We start from the raw sequence: 21233 nt of genomic DNA, 5'->3' as shown, positions 1-21233 counted from the left end.
CATATATATGTCAAATATAGGCATTAGGCTTTTTAAACTGTAAAAATTGTTGAGTTTTATTTAATTTCGATGATTTTCTGCTGAATTATTCGATCATTCCTATGACATCTATGTATGTATGTGTTCTTGGTGTCCGCTTTTGTTATCGGTAGCATGGACTGTCATCTCCAGAATTGTACGCTCAGCTCACTTGGGGGGGAAAAATTCAAAGGTTTCCAATTTCATTAATGCTTATTGCATTCACCTGCAGGAAGAGGGAGAAGCAATGGATCTGCCGATCAAGCTAGAAGTCAAAGTCGAGAACTGCGAGGAAGGTGCCATCGACGAGGATGAGGCCACGCCGCTCCGGCAATGTACAGGCGATTCCCCACCGCACGCATTTGCGACCGAAGTTCCGATGTCCGGATCGGGTTGGGACAGTGATCCGGGGGATGGTGGCCCACGTTCGGCGCCTCCGACTCCGGGCGCCCACCTGGAAAACAACCTGGATGCCGTCGAGCCAAAGGAAGAGCCAAAGATTAAAGAGGATGTTGAACAAATGCTGGAAGACATGCTGAACGACCCTTTTGATATTGAGACCCCCGCGCCCGCTTATGTATTGCCCAGTATAAAATTACAGTTGGCTGAGCAGAGCAGTTGTAACCGCGATGGACTTCCCAGCGATTTTAGGAACCGAAATAGCCTGGACGACATGGACTTGTGCACTCTGGATGTATCCAAGGACCTGATCCCAGACAATCCACAAGAAGCACAGCAACCTGGCAAGTCCGATGGAGGTGAGGGTTCAGATAATGCTAAAGATCTTGTAGCCCGGAAAAGAGAGATCCTAAAGGAGTTAGGAAGCGAGAACGGAAAGCAAAAGAAGAAGAAAAAGAAGCACAAGAAGGATCGGTCCCATCGCTCGAGACGGGATAAGGAGGGGTCCAAAAAGCGAAAGCGTAGCGCCAGTACGCAGGACGAGAGCCCGGAGCAGCGATGTTCTGGTGAACACAGCCATCGTAGTCGCAGGCATCGGGTCAAAACCGAAAACCCGGATGAGCTGGAATGTGTTCCAGTGCGCGCCGATGAAAGGCATATCCGCGTGGTAGAAGTCTCCAATCTCTACGAGCGTCAGCCACAGCAGGCTGAGCTGAATACTGAGAATCTCTCAAAGGCAGACAAGCGTAATCTGGCAGTGGCCCGGGCTGAATTGGTGCTGGAAATGTTCCAGAAGAGGGCCAACAAAGAGAAGGTCGACGAATACCACATGGTGGACACCGTGTGCAAGCTGCCCATCAACGAATCCTTCCGGAACCAAGACTGCTTCGAGAATCCCTCCCCCCTTTGCAACAACATGAATGTGGTCTACGAGTTCAACTCCACGCCCGGAACCAAGATCGATTTGGCCAAATGGGGCCTGGAAGTAGTGCCCCGGGCCACCAGCGAGCTGCTCCGCCTCCTGGGCATCGATGTGGCGCGCCTAAAGCAGATCCAGAGCACGGCCAAGCCATCGCAACGAATACTTAAGCTGAAGCAGGAGCAGCTCGAGCAGGGTCTGGGGCCGGATGTGGAAGCGGACACGGCCACGCTCTACAAAAATGCAGCGACCCAAACGGAGCGCATGACCGCCACCCACGATGCGGGCACCCAGGTTCGCTTGCAAAGCCTATTCAAAGGAGCCTTCTGGCAGGATCCCAACTTTGACCAAATGGACTTGACGCAGCAGCAATCGAACGTAATGTACTCCCTGCAGGCGCTCAGCAAGAGCCTGCCGGATGCCACCTTGGCCATGAAACTCTACAGGGCCTTGGAACCGGCTGTGGCCATTAAACGCGCGGCTGAACGTCAAAAGACTTCCTTTAATTGAACAAAGAGTACATTTTAATTTCTTTAGCGACCACAAGTGCCAATACCAAATGCCTTTGAAGCTCAAAACATTTTGTATTTCTCGAATTTACATATACAATTATAAATCTGCCGCTCAAAGGTAAAGCGATTGCCAAGTGGCTTTAATCTAGTTTCAATTTGTAAATCATCTCGCTCAATGTTTTCTCACTTTCATTGTATAATTAATAAATACACATATGCACATGCATCATACATTTATAACAAGTAGTAAACTTTACTGTGGCTTACATCCAAGACTTGCAAGCAAGGTGTCTTTTCCTAGCGTACTATATCGTTGTGTAACCCAAAAGTCAGAGTTACCAAAAAGTCCTATAGTTATTGGTTAATTGCACTATAACTAATTTGTAACTAAGCGTAGCTGGCACTAGTTTCACCTAGTAGAGAAGATTGTATCATTTGCGCACTGTAAACACGAACGGGGCCGACTCCTCCTCCTCCTGCTGTTCCAGCAAGGTGGTCCTAATCGTAGTGCGGTGCTCCTGGGCCTCCACATCGTCGTAGTCCACTGATGACGAGCGGAGCAGCTGGAACTGTGAGTTGGAATCGTTTCGGGTGATGATCAGCGAAGCGGGTCGGGGTCCTGTAAAACGTTGCGACTTGATAAGTTAAAGTTTTAAATTAGAGGTTAGTAATCCTCACCTGGTGGCGGCTTGGTCGTTAGACGCTTGCTGGCTCCGTGGACATCCGGCTGACGCTCGGAAACATATTCCACATTTGGTGCCAGCTTGGGGCTATTGTTGTTGTTATTAGCCGTGGGCGCCGTTTGTTGGATCGATACCCGCTTGTCGGCCTTGACGCTTCCCTGCTGCTTCAATATGGAATCCCGACCAGACGGCGGCTGCGTGTTGCCAGAGGAGCCGAGCAATGGCGTCGTCATTGCGGCTCCGGCACTCGGCGAGTCGAGTTCTAAAAATCATACGGATGAGGGAGATTTAGTTAGGGATCTGGGGGGACTACCCGCCACAAGAGGTGCTATCCCGGAATAGTTATAGTGACCAGGTGAATTAAAGCAACCATTGAACTAAGAACTGAGGTTAAAGGCAGAACATAAGCACATATAGAAAGCTGAATAAAATGCAAGAGGTAACCAGTTGTTCATAAGATTTATCATTTATTTGATGCTTCATCTCGGGCTTGGAATAGACATAGGGTTTAGTTGGGTGTGATTAGAGTACCATTCGGTTAGTTGTTCATGTTTCGTGGGTGATTCACAATTTTAAATGTATCGTGTATCGTGTGTGTTTGTGTGGCAAATAATTAATAACTAATCTTCGGCATAGAACAATTGGAATGATTTAGTAATCGCACAACTCAAATGTTAGTAATAGATAATACTGACCGGATCAAAGCCAAGCCAAAGCAAGAGTAAAACAAATAATACGTAAAGTCATGTTTTGGGATGATATGCTATTGGTTTTGGTCTGGTCTCGATTCATTTGGCTCGGGCATTGGTCCAGCGTTCGAATTGGTTCATTTTGTCAGACTTTAAAAGTTAAGTACGACTCAACCCCATGCAGCCCGATCAGTTGAGTCACTGGCCTCTCACAGCTTGGTGTCGTCGTAGGCCTGTTCGCCAGAGGCATTGGGAATGACCACCACCATGGGCAGGCAACTGGAGTCGTTGAGCAGCTCGCTGCTAATCGAGACCTGGCGCGATGCCCGATGATAACCGCCACCACCACCAAACAACGAGTCAACATGCATTAGGTCGAGCGTGCTACCGCTAAGATCGTTACCATTGCCCAGGTGCAGGCCACCGCCACCCGGACCACCCGGACCACCATGGCCACTGGGAGCACCCACCAGAGTGCTCAGACTCTGCAGGGAATGCGAGCTCACGCTCCGGTTGTACTCCGCATGCAAGTACTGGTTGTTGTTGATGTGGCCTATCTTGACCCCGTACTGCTTCTGATCGTCGGATGGCGATCCGAACTCAGAGGACTCGCGGATGGGTGCTAATTGCAGTTGTGCGGCTGCCGCCAACATCTCACCTGTGGGACTCGGTCGCTCGCTGCTGGCCACATCCTCGTAGGCCTCCTCGTTCAGAGTCTGCAGGGTGCCGCAGATCATCTGCTCCTCCAGCGTGACCTATTGATACAAATACTTTATTAGATGGGGCATATACTGGCAAACGTTTGATTTGTTATGGGGTTTGCACAAATGTGGGCTTAGAAATTTGGGTTTCAGTCTGTGTCTCTTAGTGTCTGAGCTTTACCTGCAAATACTCGTAGTCATGCACTTTTGACTGCATTTCGTTTCGGTTTGATTAAATGGTCGGAATAAGAATAGATCAAAGCACATGAGTTAGAGCGAATCGGTCTTTTAAAGATTATGCTGCTCGATCCTAAAATTCCTAACTTAGTGTGGCCCCATCTTACCTGTTTCTCCATATGACTAACGGAGTTCTTCCGCGACAAGGACTCTCTGGGTGGCTGCATCAGGGCATCCGTCACATCCTTGATCATCGGGACACTCGACGGCGCCTCTAGGGCGGGTGGTTGCTGCTGCTGGCGCGTCTGCTTCCTTGGCAACCGCTCGCATTCCCGCAGTGTGGTGATCAGCAGGCGGAACAGCTCCCAGTGACCAAAGCTCAGGCCCAGAACCTGTTCGTAGGAGGGGTTTCATTAAAACGGGCGAAACTATGCAAATTAAATTTAATGCCTTACCGATTTCAGATCGGGCATATCACAGTGCTTCAGCACACGACCATTGATGGCATTCTCGCGGAGCACGGGCGCTAGTTTGGCCAGCGCCGGTTTCATGTCCTCAATCCTCTCCAGCAGGCTAATTACTCCCTCTACAGTTAAATCGGTCAGCTTGGTTTGCAGGATGTCCTCCTGTTGAACACACAAGATAAGCAATTTAGGCACTACGCTCCCGAAAAATTAACAAATGGGAAACTTACGCCAAATGAATCACTTGGTGAGTTAATAAGTGGAGTGACGGGCTCTGTGCTCGAGCTGAGATTCCTGGAGCGCAGCTCATTGGCAGGATACTCTGGATTCTGGAACATTTGGTAGGGCGGATAGACCGGCGGCGAAGGCACATAGGTGGTGGGCGCCGGAAATTGACGCATTGTGTTGGAAACGCTGGGTCTGGCTTGTATTACTAGGGAGCCCTCGTCCTCGATGGTTTGCTGGTCCTCTGCCAAAGAAATTTGACTTAGTTTTTGATCTTAAATTCATCATAAGGTTTTTTAAAAACTCACCCTTTAAGACCTTCCTCAAGTAAGGATCCAAGTTAATGGTAAAAGGCAAGAAGATGCGTAAATCCGCCACGAGCAAATCTGATTTGTGCAACTGCAGGAAGGCATCCAGCTTGCGTTCATCCCGATCTAATTCCAAGAGCGGGGCTGCCTCTCTCAAATAAGCAAGTTTTGGACGCAGTCTAATGGGATTAAGAGCTTAATTTAGATTACTTTTAATTTCATTTATTTGACTTACTTCTCATAAACGCTTTGCAGGGACACACTCTCATCCGCGTTGCCATCCATAAACTGATCGTGATGCAGCACTATCATACTGGCCCTCAGGGGCCACTGCTCGGTGAGGTTGATCCAGGAACTGAGGCGATACCAGCTGAAGTCAATCTGGAAGGCCTTGAGCAGACGCACCGTGATGTAGATCACGTTCATCAGGCGGCGCATACTTCGCGGATTCACATCACTGAAGTAATCATCTGTGAGCACGATTCGCGAGAGATCGAGTACTGTCTGAGGATTCTGACCCAGGCGGTGAAGATTGGAGCCTGTGGAGCTGGCGACGGATTCGGAGAGACGCAGCTTCTTTCCACCGCCTCCACGGGCGGGTCCGCGTAGCTTCTCCTGACTGGAGATTATCTCCGAGGCATTGGACAGGCGACGAGCGGAAACCGAGTGTCCCAATGTGGGTCCATCGTCTGTCTGGTAATCGCCTCCGCCACTTCGTTTGAACAGCAGCGCTGTCATCTGCGCTCGCTGAACCTTTCTGAGTCCGGAGTTTTGCAGGTAAACTGGGAGATGCACCAAGTTCCTGAGGAAGTCGTGTCCTCCGATTCCGCCTTCCGTGAAGAGCCGGCGACTATTGGCCTCCGCTGCCTTGGCAATCACATGGGGGTCCACCGAAATGAGCAACACAAAGGGTCGGTTAGGCGAAGAAAGAAGCGTTTGCACCGCATTCAACAGAGTGAGAATCCGCTCCGTGTCACAGGAATCCAAAGCGTCGATCACGCCCACCAAGCGACTCTGCTGAGTGGTGAACGCATCCAGGCACTTGACCATGTCCGTCATCACGGCCACTTCGGCGCCCAGCATGGTCAATGGAGCAGACTCACTGGACCGAACCGCTCTTTTCAGCAGTCGAATGTGGGAGGTAAACAAGGATACGAACACCTTGGCGAGGACATGGAGATGCGTGCAGATCAGCGTGCCCATCACGGCAGTGGTCACATACAGTCCCACTAGTATCTGTTCCTTCTCCTTCTCATCGGCAAACGTGAAGTAGGCGACGATGAGCGATATTCCGGTGACCAGGGTAACGAGTGCTAGCTCGAAGATCAGCACAATGGGTATGCAGCACATGCGACGCCACCGCCAGCCCACATCCACTTTCAAGCACTTGGGACGGAAGGCTCGGTACAATCTGGTGGCCAACCATCCGTAGTGGGATTCGATGGCATCGAGGAGGGCGGCCAGCATGTGGGCCACAGCTCCATCGCCCGTTGGCGAAGCACTGTTCGCCTCCGCAAAGTGAAACCGCACGGGTTTTGCCTGTGAATCCGACTGGGGCCCCGGGGGATGGCAAAAGGCCACCTGCAGGATCAGACGCAGCCTCGTCATCCTCTTCTCCAGACCGTGTTGCACGGAGTAGGCCCACTGCATGTCCATCTGATAGTTGCAGTACCTGACAGCGGCCAGCAGCAGATAGGCGAGCAGCATAAAGGACACGGCCGCGGATACGCCCACCACCGCCGACCAGGTGCTCAGTCCCACAATTGTTCCGATGAGCAATGCCAGGTGCAGGCAGACGATAAAGAGCAGGCCACTGGTTCGGATCGGTGGTTCCGCCCACTGACGCGCAAAGTTGTTCATCTCGTCGCGCAGCTTGTTAAGCAGAAAGCTCTTTCCACTGCCCCACTTGGCGTAGAGTCCAACTGTGATGGGAGTGGTTAACGTCGGCTCACTTAGCACATCCGCCAAGGCGGAGGAGTAGAGTTCGTAGCCCAGCATTCCCTCCGAATCCTCGTTGGTGTTCAGCCGTCTGGCGCCAAAAACCTGGCCCAATATGGTTTTCTGGTGCAGCGAGTCAATGTTGTAGGGCGTTTCCCCAGCTTTGTTGGCCCGGTATAAGAGCTGGCTGTGCTTGGGATTCCGCAGGAGAGCCTCCACAATCGCCTTGCTCCTCGCCCGCATGGCAATGTGCAGGCAGGTGTCGCCTCTTTTGTCACTAGCCGTCACCTTGGCCTTCCTGTCGAGCAACAGGTGGACGATTTCCAAGTTACGATTCCTGACGGCCCTCAGCAGGGGAGTATCGCCATCCTTGGTGGCGGACTCCAGATCGGGATTGGTGGCCAGCAGCAGTTTAACAATCGGCGTGTGTCCTTTCTCCACTGCGGTGTAAATGGCCGTCTTGCGGTCCTTGCCCTGAATATCCACATCAGCATGCTTTTTGAGCAACGCCTCTACCACAGTTCGATGTCCTGCTTTCACGGCATGGATGAGCGGTGTATCTGCTCCACGATCCTGGATATTTATGTAGGCACCCGCTGCTATAAGGGAGGCGGCTATATCCTGGAAACCCTCACGACTCGCTATGCAAAGGGCGGTCATTCCGTCTTTGTCCAAGGCATTCACATTTGGTTTCTTCTCCAGAATGGAACTAACACAATCTGTATGGCCACCGGCAGCTGCCACAAGGAGTGGTGTCCACGAATACATGCCCGCGGTGTCCACATTGGCGCCAGCCTTTACCAACGTATCCACAATCTCCACATTTCCTCGCCTACAGGCCCAAACAAGAGCTGTGGTCCCATACTTATCACCCACATTCACTTTGGCTCCGCGTTGCACCAGGAGCTCCACGATGTCCTTGTAGCCACGCCCCGCCGCCCACAATAGGGCGCCCAGATGGTAGTTACCGTGGGCATTGCCATCAGCTCCTTTGTCCAGCAGAAGACGCACCAACTCCGTGTGTCCGCGATAAGCTGCCCACATCAAGCTCGTCCATCCACCCTGGGAAAGCAACAAAGGATTAGCATCTAGATCTAGAGACTTGTTTGCTGGATAAGGCTCACCATATCACGATGCTCCACCTCTGCACCATGGTCTAGCAGCAGTTGGACAACATCAAAGTGCCCGTTGCGGGAGGCGCATAGCAGTGCCGTCCAGTTATCCAAATCCTCCGCCTGAACATCGGCACCACGGGCCAGGAATTCCCGGACGAAAGCAGTCAGACCGCGTCCGGCCACAACCATCAACACTGTGGTGGCATTCTGGAAGGTTACCGAATATAAATTTCAATAGTTTTAAACAATATTCCAAATCAAAAACAAATCGGATAGAATATAAAGCAGTGCATTTTAAGAACTTTAAACTTTTTGCTTGCTTTTAGTTTTTTTAGAACATCTACTTTTACGGAATTACTTATATTCCTTTTTATTATTTAAAACTCACATCATCTCGATCATCGATGGTTAGATGTCGACTATCCAAAATAGCACGCAGGCCGGAAATGTCATTATTATCGATGTACTGCAACAAGGCGCGATGTCCGAGCGAACCCATGGAGTCTCCGTAGCGATTTATGTTCTGCACAAAGAGGTTGAGCGTTAATGGGTTTTTAAAAAATTTGTGTAATTGAAAATTAATTAATAATTGAACCGAACATCATGCAAATAAATAATGTGGGTTTGAGCAAAACTTGTACCAGTTATTCGTGTTAAAAAGCAATTAAGAGAGAGAGGAACCATAACTCATATTTAAAAATGTTGTAACGTTTGGTTGGTGAAATACATCGATTAGAGGACATCCGTTGCCTCCAGGGATCATATTTAAACATTTCGCATGCTTAACCGAGTAAGGCCAAAAGAACCACAACATAAGGAAATAATTACTCTTACACATACAGAAATGGTTTATCATAATACTAAATAATGGTGTATTGTCAAAATTATCCATAGGTTTATGATTGAGTCACCAATCTTTAGTGCCAATAAATGTGGGTTATAAAAAGCCATCACCAATCCTCGATGGGCAATTGTGAAATAAACAGTTTTCCAAGAAATCAGTATTTAAAGGTACGTTAATAGCGATTTTTATGGGAATTTTCGAAAAATATTAAAGGGAGTCACATCTCAGCATGATATCTAAACGACTCCCCAGACAACTTTGATCTCGTAGTCCGAAGGTAAATAGATATTCATCTAGTCAGGTAATCGCACATCTTAACGATAACGTCACAGATTGCCGTATTTGATATTTGAACAATTGCCAACCACCAACTCTCACGCATTGCAGTAGCTTGGCTTTAATTTATTTGTTTGTTCTAATTAATTTTGCTGAACCTTCGGTCTTTGAGAGTGATGGTGATGGAGCATTCAATTGAATCAATAGAACATCAACAATTTTGTTTATTGACTAGGCTAAGTCGGTCTTGCTGTATTCAGATTTGGATTATTTCGCCTTCGCCGTGGGTTTAAGTTTCATTCGAAGGTGTTAAAATGCACTGGGGCGTAACGAAGGGAAGTAAAACGGTACAGTAAATACAAAATGGTAAACAAAGTTACCGCTGAATTGACTTATGTTAGATCTAATTGCTGATTTTTAAGCACCCTAGAACGAATCGAATAATTGCGTATCAGTAACAGTAAGTAAGGAGTGTGTCTGGCCGAAAAGAATAGATAGAAAATAGATTAGTCAGATAGCTCAGATTTACGACTGCAAGTGTGCGGCGTGAGTACATATCATAAGTCTCGAATATGTTTATTTATAATTTTTATCTCTGAATTTAAGTTTCAGCGATGGAATTTCCTCTATATAAGAAAGAGTTAATTGTTAAGTTAAGCATTTTTTTCCATTGGTATTCCCTATCTAAATAAAATTTTTTTTCTAAGTCTAAGAATTTATGTAGAACTAATAAGCCTGACTAATTTAATCAATGGGTGCCATTTACTCTTGAATACTTTACATTTTTCCCCTTTTTCTTCGCAGGAGATCGCAAGTTATTCAAGCTCAACCGCGAGGCATTCAGAATCAATTCATCGAAGCTCTTTGATAGTTTCATTTTGTCAGCTGATTCTCGTTCAACAGTCTCTAGTTTTGATTATTTTTTGATTTTGATAAATTGTACTTTATGTTGATGATATCGGCTTCCGTTTAATTCGTGGTCTTCTGTACGTGCGTCAAGCTGATAAAGCTTAATGTAAACATTAAAATTCTTCTCTGCATTTGGTCTGCCAGAGATCACTAGTTACACTCTCACTGAGTGGCACTTTAATTAGGTGCCAGTATGTGCATTTTATTTCTTCATTTTTTTCCGTTTTGTATGCTTCGCTGTTATTTTTTTCCGCACTGCAAATTAATTGACAATTTAATTCCTGTGGGTATTTGGTTTCTCGTTGTACACACTGCGCGCTTTTCTTGGCCGCTGCAACCTGTCGCCTTAGTGGCTCGTTGACGTCTGACGGCGGCTTATCAAGCGTTTTGTTACCGCTACCGCTCCGCCGGACAGTGCGAAACTAAGTTTACACGCAACCCGAAGCGAGCATCGCTTCTCTGGCCGATTACAGTCGTTGGCGGTGGGTGATGTTTGGTAGTTTGGCGGTTTGGCGGTTTCGTGCCGCAAATATAGTAATTGGCCAAAAACCGCCACTCGAAACGTGTTTGCCGATTTTGGAGCTGTGGCTTTTAGCCGCTCCTGCTGCCACGAGCGTTGCACAAAGACTGATTGACCAGGTTTTGTGGTCACAGCGAGTCTGGTTGCTTTTGCACCGCCTTGCGTAAAGAGTTTCACTTGAATTTATGCTTAGAAGAAGGCCGAATGTTCTGCTGGCTTTATTGATTCCATTAGGTTATTAGACACGGTGTCTTTTGCTCAGGCAATTAATTAATTTTACTCGATAATTACTTGGGGGCGTGTTGAGTATATGTTACTTGATAGTTATGGCACACTTTGAAAGATGAAGTGATAGAGAAGTAGCTGTACCAGAAGTACGAGCGACAGTGACTGAAGGCAATCGATAATATGAAGACGTTTAATGAACGATTGCCAATTTGTGTGTTTGTTTTTTTTAACTTGTCTCGAGTGCCTGCAATTGAGTCGCACGTCACTCGAGTTCGCTTAATGGGTTCTCCTCGTCAAGAGCTATAGTATAGTGGGTTAAGTTTCGTTGCGTCAGTGGAATCACATCCCAAATGAAAATTAGCAAAGTGCTCTTACAGCATCCGGAATATTAATAGTTTTGGGGTTACAGAACAATTCTAATTATGTTTAAAAGCCCTTAAATCACAGCTTAATTTACTTAACACTTTTATTTTTAGTTAACATTTTTGTAAACATTGTGCTTTGTTAACAAACTACCGCAATTAATTATTACTAATATCCTAAAAGCGATAACCTTTCTGTGAAGTGTTAAATTCTGGTGCAATTAGTAAAGTCTAAAATGGCTTTTGATATTAATAAAATCTAAAATATCTTGTTTTTAAATGAAAAACTAAATATACGTTTCAAAAGGCACCAAATCGCATAAGTACTTTTGGGGATGGTAAGAAGATACAAAAGTAAGTATAAAGTAAACTCTTCTAAAAAAGGAAAGAACTAGTTTTAGTTCGATTGTAAGAAACAGTATATTAAATGATTAACTATTTAAAAAGCTCTAAGTTAGTTGTATATTTCAACCTTTTGTTATCTCTCAAAGAGATTGCTTGGATTTTCTTCTATCTTAAATACGTCCTATAAAAGTGAAGTATAAACACTTTTAATGGCGATATACTTATCGATTTAATATTTGTGAAAGGTGCTAGTACTTGTACATATTGTGTTGCCCGCAACTGTATACTTAAGCACTGTTCTTGGCTGTGCGAATGAAAGAAAGACCATTCTTGGCGCATTAGTGGCACAGAGCGAAGCAGTAAACCAAAGTCAGGAAAGAAGAAGTGACTGCAGCTGGAATGTTTATTTTTAGATCCAGTGCACGCGACCCATACAGGTTTGTTTTCGATGGGAGTTATTCCCGGTTGTGTGCGATTGTGTGCGATTGGGTGTGTGTGTGGCTGTGGGTATCTATGTACATGGGGTTAGGCCAATCTCAGGGGTTAGGGTCCAACAAGCGGCAGAGCAACAAGGTTACAACACCAACTTAGCCAGGATAATTGGCATTTACGTGGGCATGGATGTGGGAGAAGCGACGCAGGGCCAGATTGAAGTGGCTGAAGCGGCGGGAAGGACTTTGGTTGGAGTGCTCCTCGGGCTCCTGGTTGGAAATCTCCTTGCCCTCCGCCGCAGCCACCGCAGCATCCGTCTCCTCCTCGATGTCGATCACGAAACGGGGCAGGGAGCTGTGGGGCTTCCTCTCGGTTCCATAACCTCGATGGGGATGCCGGGCATTCCTGTGGTTATTCGCGGTTATCGCCCGCTCCTCACTCTCCAGCAGTGGCTGGTGTAGGGATTGGATGTCATGATGGTGCAGATTGCTCACCAGAGCTCCAATGGTGGAGTGACCAGTGGATCTACTAGGTGAGCTTGTGGCTGGAGTTGTGTTTGTGCCCTCGGAGATTGCAGTTTCTTCGGTGACTGACGCCTTCTTTTGTGGCTTACGTGAGTGACCATCTTTCGGCATGACTGCTGATCTGGGTTACTGTTGTATATATGATGTATTTCAGGTGAAAATGGCGAGATGCCTTAGTGCACCCGTTTATCTAGGACGTGGCTTAGTTAGTATATCATTATTTACGTGACTTAAGTCGCTACGAAAGCTTTGCGCTCTATGGCAGTTTAGCTTTATGGAATTGTTAATGCTTTTATGAATGACATGTCGTGGTCTAATTAAAGCTGACTGAATGGAATAGCAATAGAAGCCATTCCCTTAATAAATCGCAATTGACTGACTGATGCAATTTCATTGGGGTGGACCCGAACACAAGGCCTGCCGCTCAAACTTTGTTTCGGAATTTCCTTGAAGAGTAAAGTGGACAGGCTGATAACACACACCTAATACTCGGAAACTGACAACAGTTGGGTAACAGCGGGCTTTTCTATCACATGATATCTTTAGCTAGTTTCGCTGATAGGAAAGGAGCGCATCTCGACTATAGAGTTCCCACTTGCACAACACTTATCACGAGAATAGGGACAATATTACACCCGGAACACACCTCACTCCCACCCGGATTCGTCTTTAGGCGGGACTTGAACATTTTCGCCAAACTCTCGCCACTCAGTTCCGTCTTGAAGGCCGCCTTGCAATCGATGGAAGAAATATACTATGTATGTATTTTCGGAATTCGATTTGGAACCGCCGAACGAACGTCGGGCATCGACCGCCGCCAGTAAACTGTCCGCAATTTGCATGGAAGCATCATATAAATGCCTTGGCGACGGGCACCAAACGATCCGCTCTCTATTTAGTTTTCATTAATTGGGCAAACAGACAGCACTGATAGCTTGATAACTCGGATAAGCAACGGATACCAGCCCGTATATAGCCGCTTCCTTATAAACAAATGACAACACACAATGATTATCGTGTTAATTACCTTTTCTTTATTTCCCCCAAAGTCAAATAGAACTGAGATTCGCACCGGAAAAGGATGAGCAGATTGGGCTATCATTAAAGATAAAGTACTTGAAGGGAATAAGGGGCATTTTAAAATTACCACAGAATTCGTGTGTGCTCTTTGTTTGCTAAACACAGATTTTTTCTAATAGGAGTTGGATCAACACTATAATAATCTAAGAGTAAGAAGAATCAATTAATACATTATTATTAGATATGGGTAATCGTAGGTTAAAATTTATTTCAATTTATATTTCCCATTATATGTTGCCCTAAGCAATATTTTATAAAAGCAATTTTAAAATTATGTTTATTTTTTATTATTAAATATAAGGTTTGGACTATAAAGTAACGTAATAATTATTATTTACTAAGACACAACTTTACCATTATCAAAGTTCAATAAAGTTTGAAAACCATCTTACTTTGCATTTTTAAACAACCATTTGCTGCAGCTTTGCGCAAACAAAGAGCAGCATACTTTCAGGATAGAGCCATAAAGTTAATGTAGAATTGATTTGTAGAGCTTCGACTGTCAAAAGTAACTTGCTTTGGACGTACAAATGTAGGTATGTACATATATCTTTATATAGAAGGGTGTGGGCGATTCGACGCGTCGCGACTAATTGAGACAATAAAACAAACAGATGGAAAGCCGTTTGCGTTATCGGTTAAACAATTTGCTTCTGCAAACGTATAGAGCAGTATCCGATAAGCAATCGCCGCAATACGTACGTAACATATGCCCACTAAGCTGTGCTTTTGAACCGGATCACCCACCTGGCTGGGATTACCACCGCGGCCAAAGGAGCCGCGAAGGAGTCCGAACGGGAAAATGCTGCCGTAGCCGCTCTGATCGACCCGCCGATCCTGTCCAGCACCGCTCGTCGTTGGGGTGTCCGGCAAGGGATCCGGATTCAGGGGCGACATCTCCGAGTAGGCGCGGCCCACAAGGTGAAGTTTGGGTGTGCGCCTCATTTTTACAACGATTAGATATGAGGTAATTGCAGAACACCTTTATTTTTTATCAGTTTTACAGCGCAAATATTTGTTTCCCCTTTGTCGGGGCTCACATAAAACTGAGCATCTCCTAGCGAAAGCGGTGAATTATACGCCACAGCACCGATTGGCATATAATATATAGTGTCTAGGCAAATTGACAAAACCGAGATTACAATCTATTAGAAATATATTTAAAAAAAACACCGATTAGAGGAGCGCACTCGGCGCGCTCTGCTGGAAAACTAAATGGAATTGGAAGCGAAACCGCTGGCGCAGAAAGAGAACGAACGCAAGTCAATCGCTCTCCTGGCTCTCCTTTGTTTTACTTTTTGCTTATTGTTTTTTGATAAAATGCGAAACTGTAACCCAAAAAATAACGGTGTTTATCAAACTAGGCGTGTGTGCCCAGACACACACGTGATGCGCAAATGTAAGTGATGTCGCAATGAAAACAAAAGCGAACAGTTAACTAGACTAAGAACTGCCGAAGCGTTTAATACCCTTGGTCAAATAATACAATTTCCGAGGTTTTCTTCCACGTATACATACATATGTACAACTTTGGAATATTGAATGTATTAACTAATGAATTCCTTGTCAGCCCAAATATCTTTTTAATACTTAGAATACAAATACAAAACAAAGCATTTGGAATATATGGCCCATAAAAACATTATAGTTAACATAACGAAGAATAGCAAGGTTTACCTAAAAGTATTATATCTGCAAATAGAGCACATTTTAAAGTAAGCCCTAGAAGTAAGCCATGTTCGGATGTTTTAGGGAGTTTATTAATGCAAAAGGAACAAATGCAACCTATCCAAAGTTTAGGCATTTATTACCATTCAAAATAGCCATTGTTACCATTTAAATCCTAATATCTTAAAACGTGTGCATTGGAAATGGTTTAAACTTGTAATTAATAGATTAAATTATACTTTTATTATATATTATATAGATTATTGCAACTAAAAACCTTTCGAATAATTCTTTAAATACAATTTTAAGGTTTTAGGAGGAATAAAAATAAACTAGGCCGCTATATATAAAAACTAGAACTGAAATTAGTCCAAAAACCATTTCTGATCCAAAGACAAAGCAAATCCTCAAAAATTGTGTTTGGTTATCAATATGGATTGAAAGTTTAATCTAATCAAAGAATTTATTGGACACTCTGAAAACTATTACAACTATATTAAACATTGTAAATAAACAACGTTCAAAACATGATAACGGAAATATTTTACTAATCACAAGAATTTAAAAACAATGAGTAACACAATTGGTTTATCTTTTTGTTGAGTAATAAATAAAATCAAATTTGTTATTAAGGAGAATCATTCTTAAGGGAACCTTAGCTTGTTCTTATCCACTTCGGACTCACTTTTCACTATATCGAATTGTTGTTTATTTGGACACTCACTCACATGGGAATTCAAGATGCGTCTGTTGCCATTTGCTGAGGTTGCCAAATGGGATTCCATGAAATGAGAAATTGAATACACCTGCAGACCTTCAGCCATATTCACGATTTTTCACTAAATCTTTGCAGCTTTGCGTCAGGTGCCGCGACGATTCGAAAACAAACTGAGACACTTCACTTGATAAAATCAGGTGCGATCAATGATTGCCAAATGTCTGATTTATCTCGCAAATTAGCATCTATTTGTGAGGCGGTTGAATTAAAGAAGATCTCAAGTACCTTTACAGATTTAGACTCCATCGCTTGACAAGATCGTTGTGGAAAAGTATAGAAATCAATACACGATCAGTTCAAATTAGCACAATCAATTTGACGAGCATTCAATTATGGTCGGTGATGTATTGAAATTGTATACCTTGATAGCTTTAAAGCCACCTCGTCACTTTGGGGATATAGAATGTGGAGTGCACGATAACGGGAAAGATAAAGAGTGCCTTACTTTCGAGCACGAAGGGTATTATGACAGATTACATACGGAACAGTTAAGAAATTAGGAACCTATAGCCGACAGCGCTCCCTTCAAAAGTAAACAAATAACTAAATTAAACTGATGACGATTTCAAGATGAAAGCGAAAATCGGAGGGGTTCAGAAAGATTATTATTTATAAAAATAAATACGGCTGGGTGTGTGTGTGAATTGCAAGTTCTAGGTCTCTAAGTTTATTTATGTAAACTACTTATACTTTGGTGAGTGTGTGTGGGGAAACTCAAGAGCGAAATACAATGGCAAATAAATCAACTATTCCAGTGTTCACTTATTAGCACATTTTGAGGCTACTCATGGGCTTCTGCCATAATACTGTACTATATAATTATCGGAGTCGGTGGTGTCTACAAACAAAAGTAAGCGCATAACTATGAGACCGCAGAATCTTCGGATCGGGTTGGAACCGGATGAGCTCACCTGTTGACTGGATCAAGAGCATATATATCTGGGGGTATCCGGGTTTTTGGGGATATTCTCGGGATCTGGGATCTCAACGCGGAATGAAAACAAACGACAGCTGAGCAGCATTCATTAACAGCTGAGCGCACGTGTAACTGTATCTGTATCCGCGATGCCGTATCTGTGTGGGTGCCAGTATCTGTGTGTACGTGTGAGTGCCAACCGAAACGTCGATAAAATAATTCTTTTTAACGGCACAAAGAACTTTCGGCACTCTAGGAACTGTCCAGTAAAACAAATATTTCAAGTGAATTTACAAAAACAAAGTGTCAAACAAGCATCAAAGACTTTTTTGTTTGAGCAAATTACGGCACTTTCGCGAGGTTTTTTTGCGCCCGCACTTCACTTTGAAAGCATTACACAATCGATCACAGAAGGCTGGCGTTGCTTTTGCCAACCACCATTGCCATTTAACTATTATCTGCGTATTTTATTTTGCGAGCGACGAGCGAAATTCGCATCTCCTTCATGTGTCTTTTCAGGGTTGCCACCCAGCCGAAACTGTCTTGTGCCTCGTCAGCCCTGGTGACGATGCCAGACTGTCGCCAGGCAAAAATGTCCTAAATTAAGCAATCGCCTTTTCTACCGCCTAATTTCACAACGCTTCTATTGGAAAACTTAAAAAAAAGATTTGTTAAAATGTCTGTCAGCAAACTAAATCCCCGGGAATCTGGCGAACATATTGTTAAGCATGCCCAGCATGTGCGTGTTCTTCCAGCTGGTATTGAAAAACTAACCCAGGAAATCGTAAATGGTCTAAAAGAAAGGCGCATTTCTGTGGAAAACTTTTCGCAGCACGAACTGCATCCTAACCCGAACTCTAATCAGGAGGATAATTCGGGAGCAGCTGATTGGGTGTTTGTGCTAGACACCCTTAACTTTTGCTTTTGGACACCCAGTGAGTAAATACCTAATTATAGAATTGAGCAACATCTCTTATCTTTAAGAGCAATCCTCCACAGATAACTACACCAAATACAAGGTCGAAGGTTATACCGGCTACTTTGCTCTATGTGCAGCTGTTAAGAGAGCAATCAAAGAAGGTGTGGATGTGATCAATCCCAAATTCTACTCTAAGATTGATCTAGAAACCCTGGAGAACATTTTCCGTTCTGACGACGGGGAGACCAAGATTCCGCTGATCCAAAAGCGCTTAGAGGCGCTTCATGAAGTGGGAAAAGTTTTAATCGAGAAGTATAATGGCAGTTTTGAGAACCTGATCAAGGCAGCCGATAAATCAGCGGTACGACTGCTGGAACTCATTGTGGAGGAGTTTGCCTGCTTTCGGGATGAGGCGGAATTCGCTGGGAAGCGCGTTTCCATCCTGAAGCGAGCACAGATCCTGGTGGGCGATGTATGGTCCTGCTACAGAGGCCAAGACTTGGCTACTTCAAGGATATCGAACAGATAACGATGTTTGCCGACTACCGCATTCCCCAGGTGCTGGTCCACTTTGGCAGTCTGGAGTACACCAACGAGCTAATGGAGTTCCTAAAATCCGATACCCTCTTGGAGAACGGCGATCCCCGGGAGGTGGAGATACGCGGTGCATCGATATACATCATTGAACAGGTCAGGGATGCTGTGGTGAAGATACTCCAGGAGCAACACCCCGAGATCTCGCTGGATAATGTTAACTCTATTGTGATCGATCAGTATCTGTGGGACTACCGGCGCCAGCATAATGACGATTTGGAGCACATTCCCTTCCACAAGGTGCTGAGCATATACTACTAGGCAGGGGAAGAATACTAAAATAAATAAAGACGACGGATGAGTTTGTTAAATTGCTTTATCCTTTAATGATCCAAAATCGGGGGCAATCTACAACGTGACGGGCTTGGCCTTGCCCTTCTGGGCAGCGATGCGCTCGTTGTATCGCTTCACGGATTCCTCGCGGGAAAGGTTTCCCTTGCGGGCGTAACGCTGGTTAATCAGGAACTTCACATCCATCTGTCGGGTGATTAAAACCATTTAAATATAACCTTTGGGAGGTAGTTCCTATTTCCGAATACTTACACCCAGAGTGGACTCGTGGCGTTTGCGCATTGGGCGCTTGATGCCATTGCGATGGGCCTTTTTGTTCTGGTTGTGATTTGTGTGGTTCTTGGACTTGGCCATCTTAAACTATTCCGAAAATCCAAAGTTCCGCCATGGACGCACATGAAAACAGAAAATAGCTTGTGTTAGGAACCGCCATTGGTAATCCTCGAAAAAATGCATCCTTTGGGGATTTTTCATCACACCAAATGCGTTACTGTCACCTACGTTTTTCGCACACTGGAATTCCTAGCTGCAAATAGAGATTTTATGAGTAAAAACTTGAAGTAGAAAAAAAACGCGGAGCACACTTACGGAAACGCAATGGAAAAGAAGGGCAAATTAGTGTGGCTGTCACTGCGCAAATAAAAGAACCTAAATAATGCCAGCCACGTGAAGTTATCGTGCTGTTATCTCCGTGCTGCTAGGTGCAATATGTTCCATCACTACTGTAAAAAATGTTTTTAAATTCAAAATATGTACTAACCGCCTCAATGTAAAATACCACAAAGGCTTTGCATAATAAATCATGGAAATTCAAAGAAGCTAAACTCTCCGTTCCAAACTTCTGACTATTAAGATTTAAGTCAGAGACTTCTCCATTGTAAGCTACTGAGTATTTACTATAGTTACATAAAAAAAATTAATTTATATATTAAACTAATTCTGTTAAAAATCCTTATCCAACTTATAAAATCTAGTATTAAATGTTTAGCATCCAACGATAGTTTTTGCCTATTGCACGAGCGCAATACACTAACGCGTTGTGGGCTTGATTTGTTTTGTTTTCCTTACAAAAATAAACAAATTGGTAAAATACGTAGCAATTTAAAAAACATTTAATTTAAACACGATGCCACTAACTGCAGAGAGTGCTGCTCAACAGATTCAGGTAATGAACATTGATTGACTGCAATGTATTTAAATGTATTTAAAGAGTGTTTAATGAATGTTTTTGCAGGATCGCCTGAAGGACATTCAACAACATATTCATATTGTAGACGAAGAGCGTCGCCGGGCGGAGAACTCTATTTCCAGCCTGGTGCGATCGCTCCATGCCACCAATCAGAAGGTAAAACCCCTGCTCAAAGCCAGCTTAATGGAGGCTTCGCAGGAGGAGGCCACAATTCGCGCCGCCCTGGCCAAAATCCACGAGATTCGAAGCATTCGAAATGAGCGTCGGATACAAGGTGGGTGTTCGATGGGGTTTATTGGCAGGATTTATCCTTACTTTTTTCACAGCTCGCAATGCTGGAAACAAGGAGGCTATTCGACGAGGAGCCCTCATGAAAATGGTGCAGCTATCGGCACAAACGCTGCCCCTTTTTGTTGGCAAACTCGGAGAACGTGCTCCGGCTTTGTGTGGAGCCATTCCCGCCGAGGGAAACTATGTGGCCAAGGTGGGATTAAAACTTTTTAAAACTATAAATATTTTATTTAAGCGTAGAAGATTCTCCCAAAATTGTAAATCCGCTCTGACAAACTAAAAAAAAAATTTCGGAAATGAACCTAACAAACTATCAACTTTAAATTCCTTCAAGGTTGGCGACAACGTGGCAGCCTTAGCCAAGGGAATCGACGAGGAGGAGAACTGGATCCTGGCGGAGGTGGTTCAGTTCCTCCATCGCCAGAACAAATACGATGTAATCGACATTGACGAGGAGCAGAAGGACCGCCATGTGCTGAGCAAGCGAAAGGTCATTCCACTGCCCTTAATGCGTGCGAACCCCGAGACCGACGGCCACGCCCTGTTCCCAAAAGACACGGTGGTAATGGCGCTATATCCGCAGACCACCTGCTTCTACAAGGCCATCGTCCATCGCCTGCCGCAGACCGCCACCGAGGACTACGAGGTGCTCTTCGAGGACTCCTCGTACTTAAATGGGTACGCAGAACCGCTGCCGGTGGCTCAGCGCTATGTGATTGCATATCGCCCCACGAAAAAGGGCGCCGGCAGTGGCAGCGGAAATCTCTCATCGGCTTAGACAACCATGTTTTTTACTTTTAGCATTAGGAATATAGGACTGTACAGATAAACCACAGCTTATGTAAAATACCATCATATTATTAAAAGTCTTTTACAAATAAAAACTACTAACAATGGTGGTAAAAATTAAAGATTGAGT

At 44.8% G+C, this 21233-nt stretch overlaps 5 protein-coding genes across 23 annotated transcripts; 3 read left to right on the top strand and 2 right to left on the bottom strand.

The window, feature by feature from the left end:
• The first annotated feature begins 43 nt into the window (after positions 1–43).
• Positions 44–1846, top strand: LOC128256256 (protein panoramix). Its single transcript, XM_052986537.1, has 2 exons — positions 44–175; positions 251–1846. Exons 1-2 carry the CDS (start codon positions 119–121, stop codon positions 1844–1846), a joined length of 1653 nt encoding a protein of 550 aa, XP_052842497.1. The 5' UTR covers positions 44–118.
• A 99-nt stretch (positions 1847–1945) lies between these two features.
• On the bottom strand, positions 1946–17460 carry LOC128256254 (kinase D-interacting substrate of 220 kDa B). Of its 18 annotated transcripts, none has more exons than XM_052986519.1 (13): positions 17026–17460; positions 12244–12778; positions 8537–8671; positions 8158–8355; positions 5331–8095; positions 5096–5274; positions 4793–5031; positions 4554–4724; positions 4266–4490; positions 4103–4132; positions 3624–3975; positions 2527–2793; positions 1946–2467 (listed from the first exon to the last, which is right to left on the bottom strand). In XM_052986519.1, the coding sequence occupies exons 2-13, from the start codon at positions 12697–12699 to the stop codon at positions 2280–2282; spliced, it is 5205 nt and encodes a 1734-aa protein (XP_052842479.1). In that variant the 5' UTR covers positions 12700–12778; positions 17026–17460; the 3' UTR covers positions 1946–2279. The 18 variants fall into 18 exon arrangements, with proteins under 18 accessions (XP_052842479.1, XP_052842478.1, XP_052842481.1 ...); XM_052986518.1 differs by having other exon boundaries at positions 12244–12717; XM_052986521.1 differs by having other exon boundaries at positions 3879–3975; positions 12244–12717.
• A 39-nt stretch (positions 17461–17499) lies between these two features.
• LOC128256257 (queuosine salvage protein) lies at positions 17500–18854 on the top strand. The gene is given in 3 exon segments (XM_052986538.1): positions 17500–17965; positions 18030–18443; positions 18446–18854. Coding segments are annotated over 3 exon segments (1032 nt in total). The 5' UTR covers positions 17500–17706; the 3' UTR covers positions 18805–18854.
• Positions 18842–19518, bottom strand: LOC128256259 (60S ribosomal protein L29). 2 transcript variants are annotated; one of them, XM_052986541.1, is made up of 4 exons: positions 19423–19518; positions 19336–19360; positions 19087–19194; positions 18842–19020 (listed from the first exon to the last, which is right to left on the bottom strand). In XM_052986541.1, exons 3-4 carry the CDS (start codon positions 19186–19188, stop codon positions 18892–18894), a joined length of 231 nt encoding a protein of 76 aa, XP_052842501.1. In that variant the 5' UTR covers positions 19189–19194; positions 19336–19360; positions 19423–19518; the 3' UTR covers positions 18842–18891. The 2 variants fall into 2 exon arrangements, with proteins under 2 accessions (XP_052842501.1, XP_052842502.1); XM_052986542.1 differs by having other exon boundaries at positions 19087–19188; positions 19332–19360; positions 19423–19440.
• A 324-nt stretch (positions 19519–19842) lies between these two features.
• Positions 19843–21229, top strand: LOC128256258 (SAGA-associated factor 29). Its single transcript, XM_052986540.1, has 4 exons — positions 19843–19999; positions 20069–20297; positions 20350–20507; positions 20649–21229. The coding sequence occupies exons 1-4, from the start codon at positions 19961–19963 to the stop codon at positions 21090–21092; spliced, it is 870 nt and encodes a 289-aa protein (XP_052842500.1). The 5' UTR covers positions 19843–19960; the 3' UTR covers positions 21093–21229.
• Positions 21230–21233: the final 4 nt, after the last annotated feature.

This window comes from Drosophila gunungcola (assembly GCF_025200985.1).
Source record: "Drosophila gunungcola strain Sukarami chromosome 2R unlocalized genomic scaffold, Dgunungcola_SK_2 000013F, whole genome shotgun sequence".
In the NCBI taxonomy this organism is placed as follows: Eukaryota; Metazoa; Arthropoda; class Insecta; order Diptera; family Drosophilidae; genus Drosophila; species Drosophila gunungcola.
Note: the sequence above shows the minus strand (reverse complement) of the source record. Positions and strands in the feature narration are given on the sequence as shown.

Excerpts from the sequence above, each read along its gene's own strand:
- LOC128256256 (XM_052986537.1), top strand. The coding sequence starts at position 119 with ATGTGTTCTTGGTGTCCGCTTTTGTTATCGGTAGCATGGACTGTCATC. Across the intron at positions 176-250 it reads GGACTGTCATCTCCAGAATT|GAAGAGGGAGAAGCAATGGA; the intron begins GTACGCTCAGCT and ends ATTCACCTGCAG.
- LOC128256254 (XM_052986519.1), bottom strand. The coding sequence starts at position 12,699 with ATGCCGAAAGATGGTCACTCACGTAAGCCACAAAAGAAGGCGTCAGTC. Across the intron at positions 8,356-8,536 it reads CCATCGATGATCGAGATGAT|AATGCCACCACAGTGTTGAT; the intron begins GTGAGTTTTAAA and ends GTAACCTTCCAG. Across the intron at positions 2,794-3,623 it reads TGGCCTGCACCTGGGCAATG|AACTCGACTCGCCGAGTGCC; the intron begins GTAACGATCTTA and ends TATGATTTTTAG.
- LOC128256258 (XM_052986540.1), top strand. The coding sequence starts at position 19,961 with ATGCCACTAACTGCAGAGAGTGCTGCTCAACAGATTCAG. Across the intron at positions 20,298-20,349 it reads AAATGAGCGTCGGATACAAG|CTCGCAATGCTGGAAACAAG; the intron begins GTGGGTGTTCGA and ends CTTTTTTCACAG. Across the intron at positions 20,508-20,648 it reads AGGGAAACTATGTGGCCAAG|GTTGGCGACAACGTGGCAGC; the intron begins GTGGGATTAAAA and ends AATTCCTTCAAG.
- LOC128256259 (XM_052986541.1), bottom strand. The coding sequence starts at position 19,188 with ATGGCCAAGTCCAAGAACCACACAAATCACAACCAGAACAAAAAGGCC. Across the intron at positions 19,021-19,086 it reads GCCACGAGTCCACTCTGGGT|ATGGATGTGAAGTTCCTGAT; the intron begins GTAAGTATTCGG and ends ATCACCCGACAG.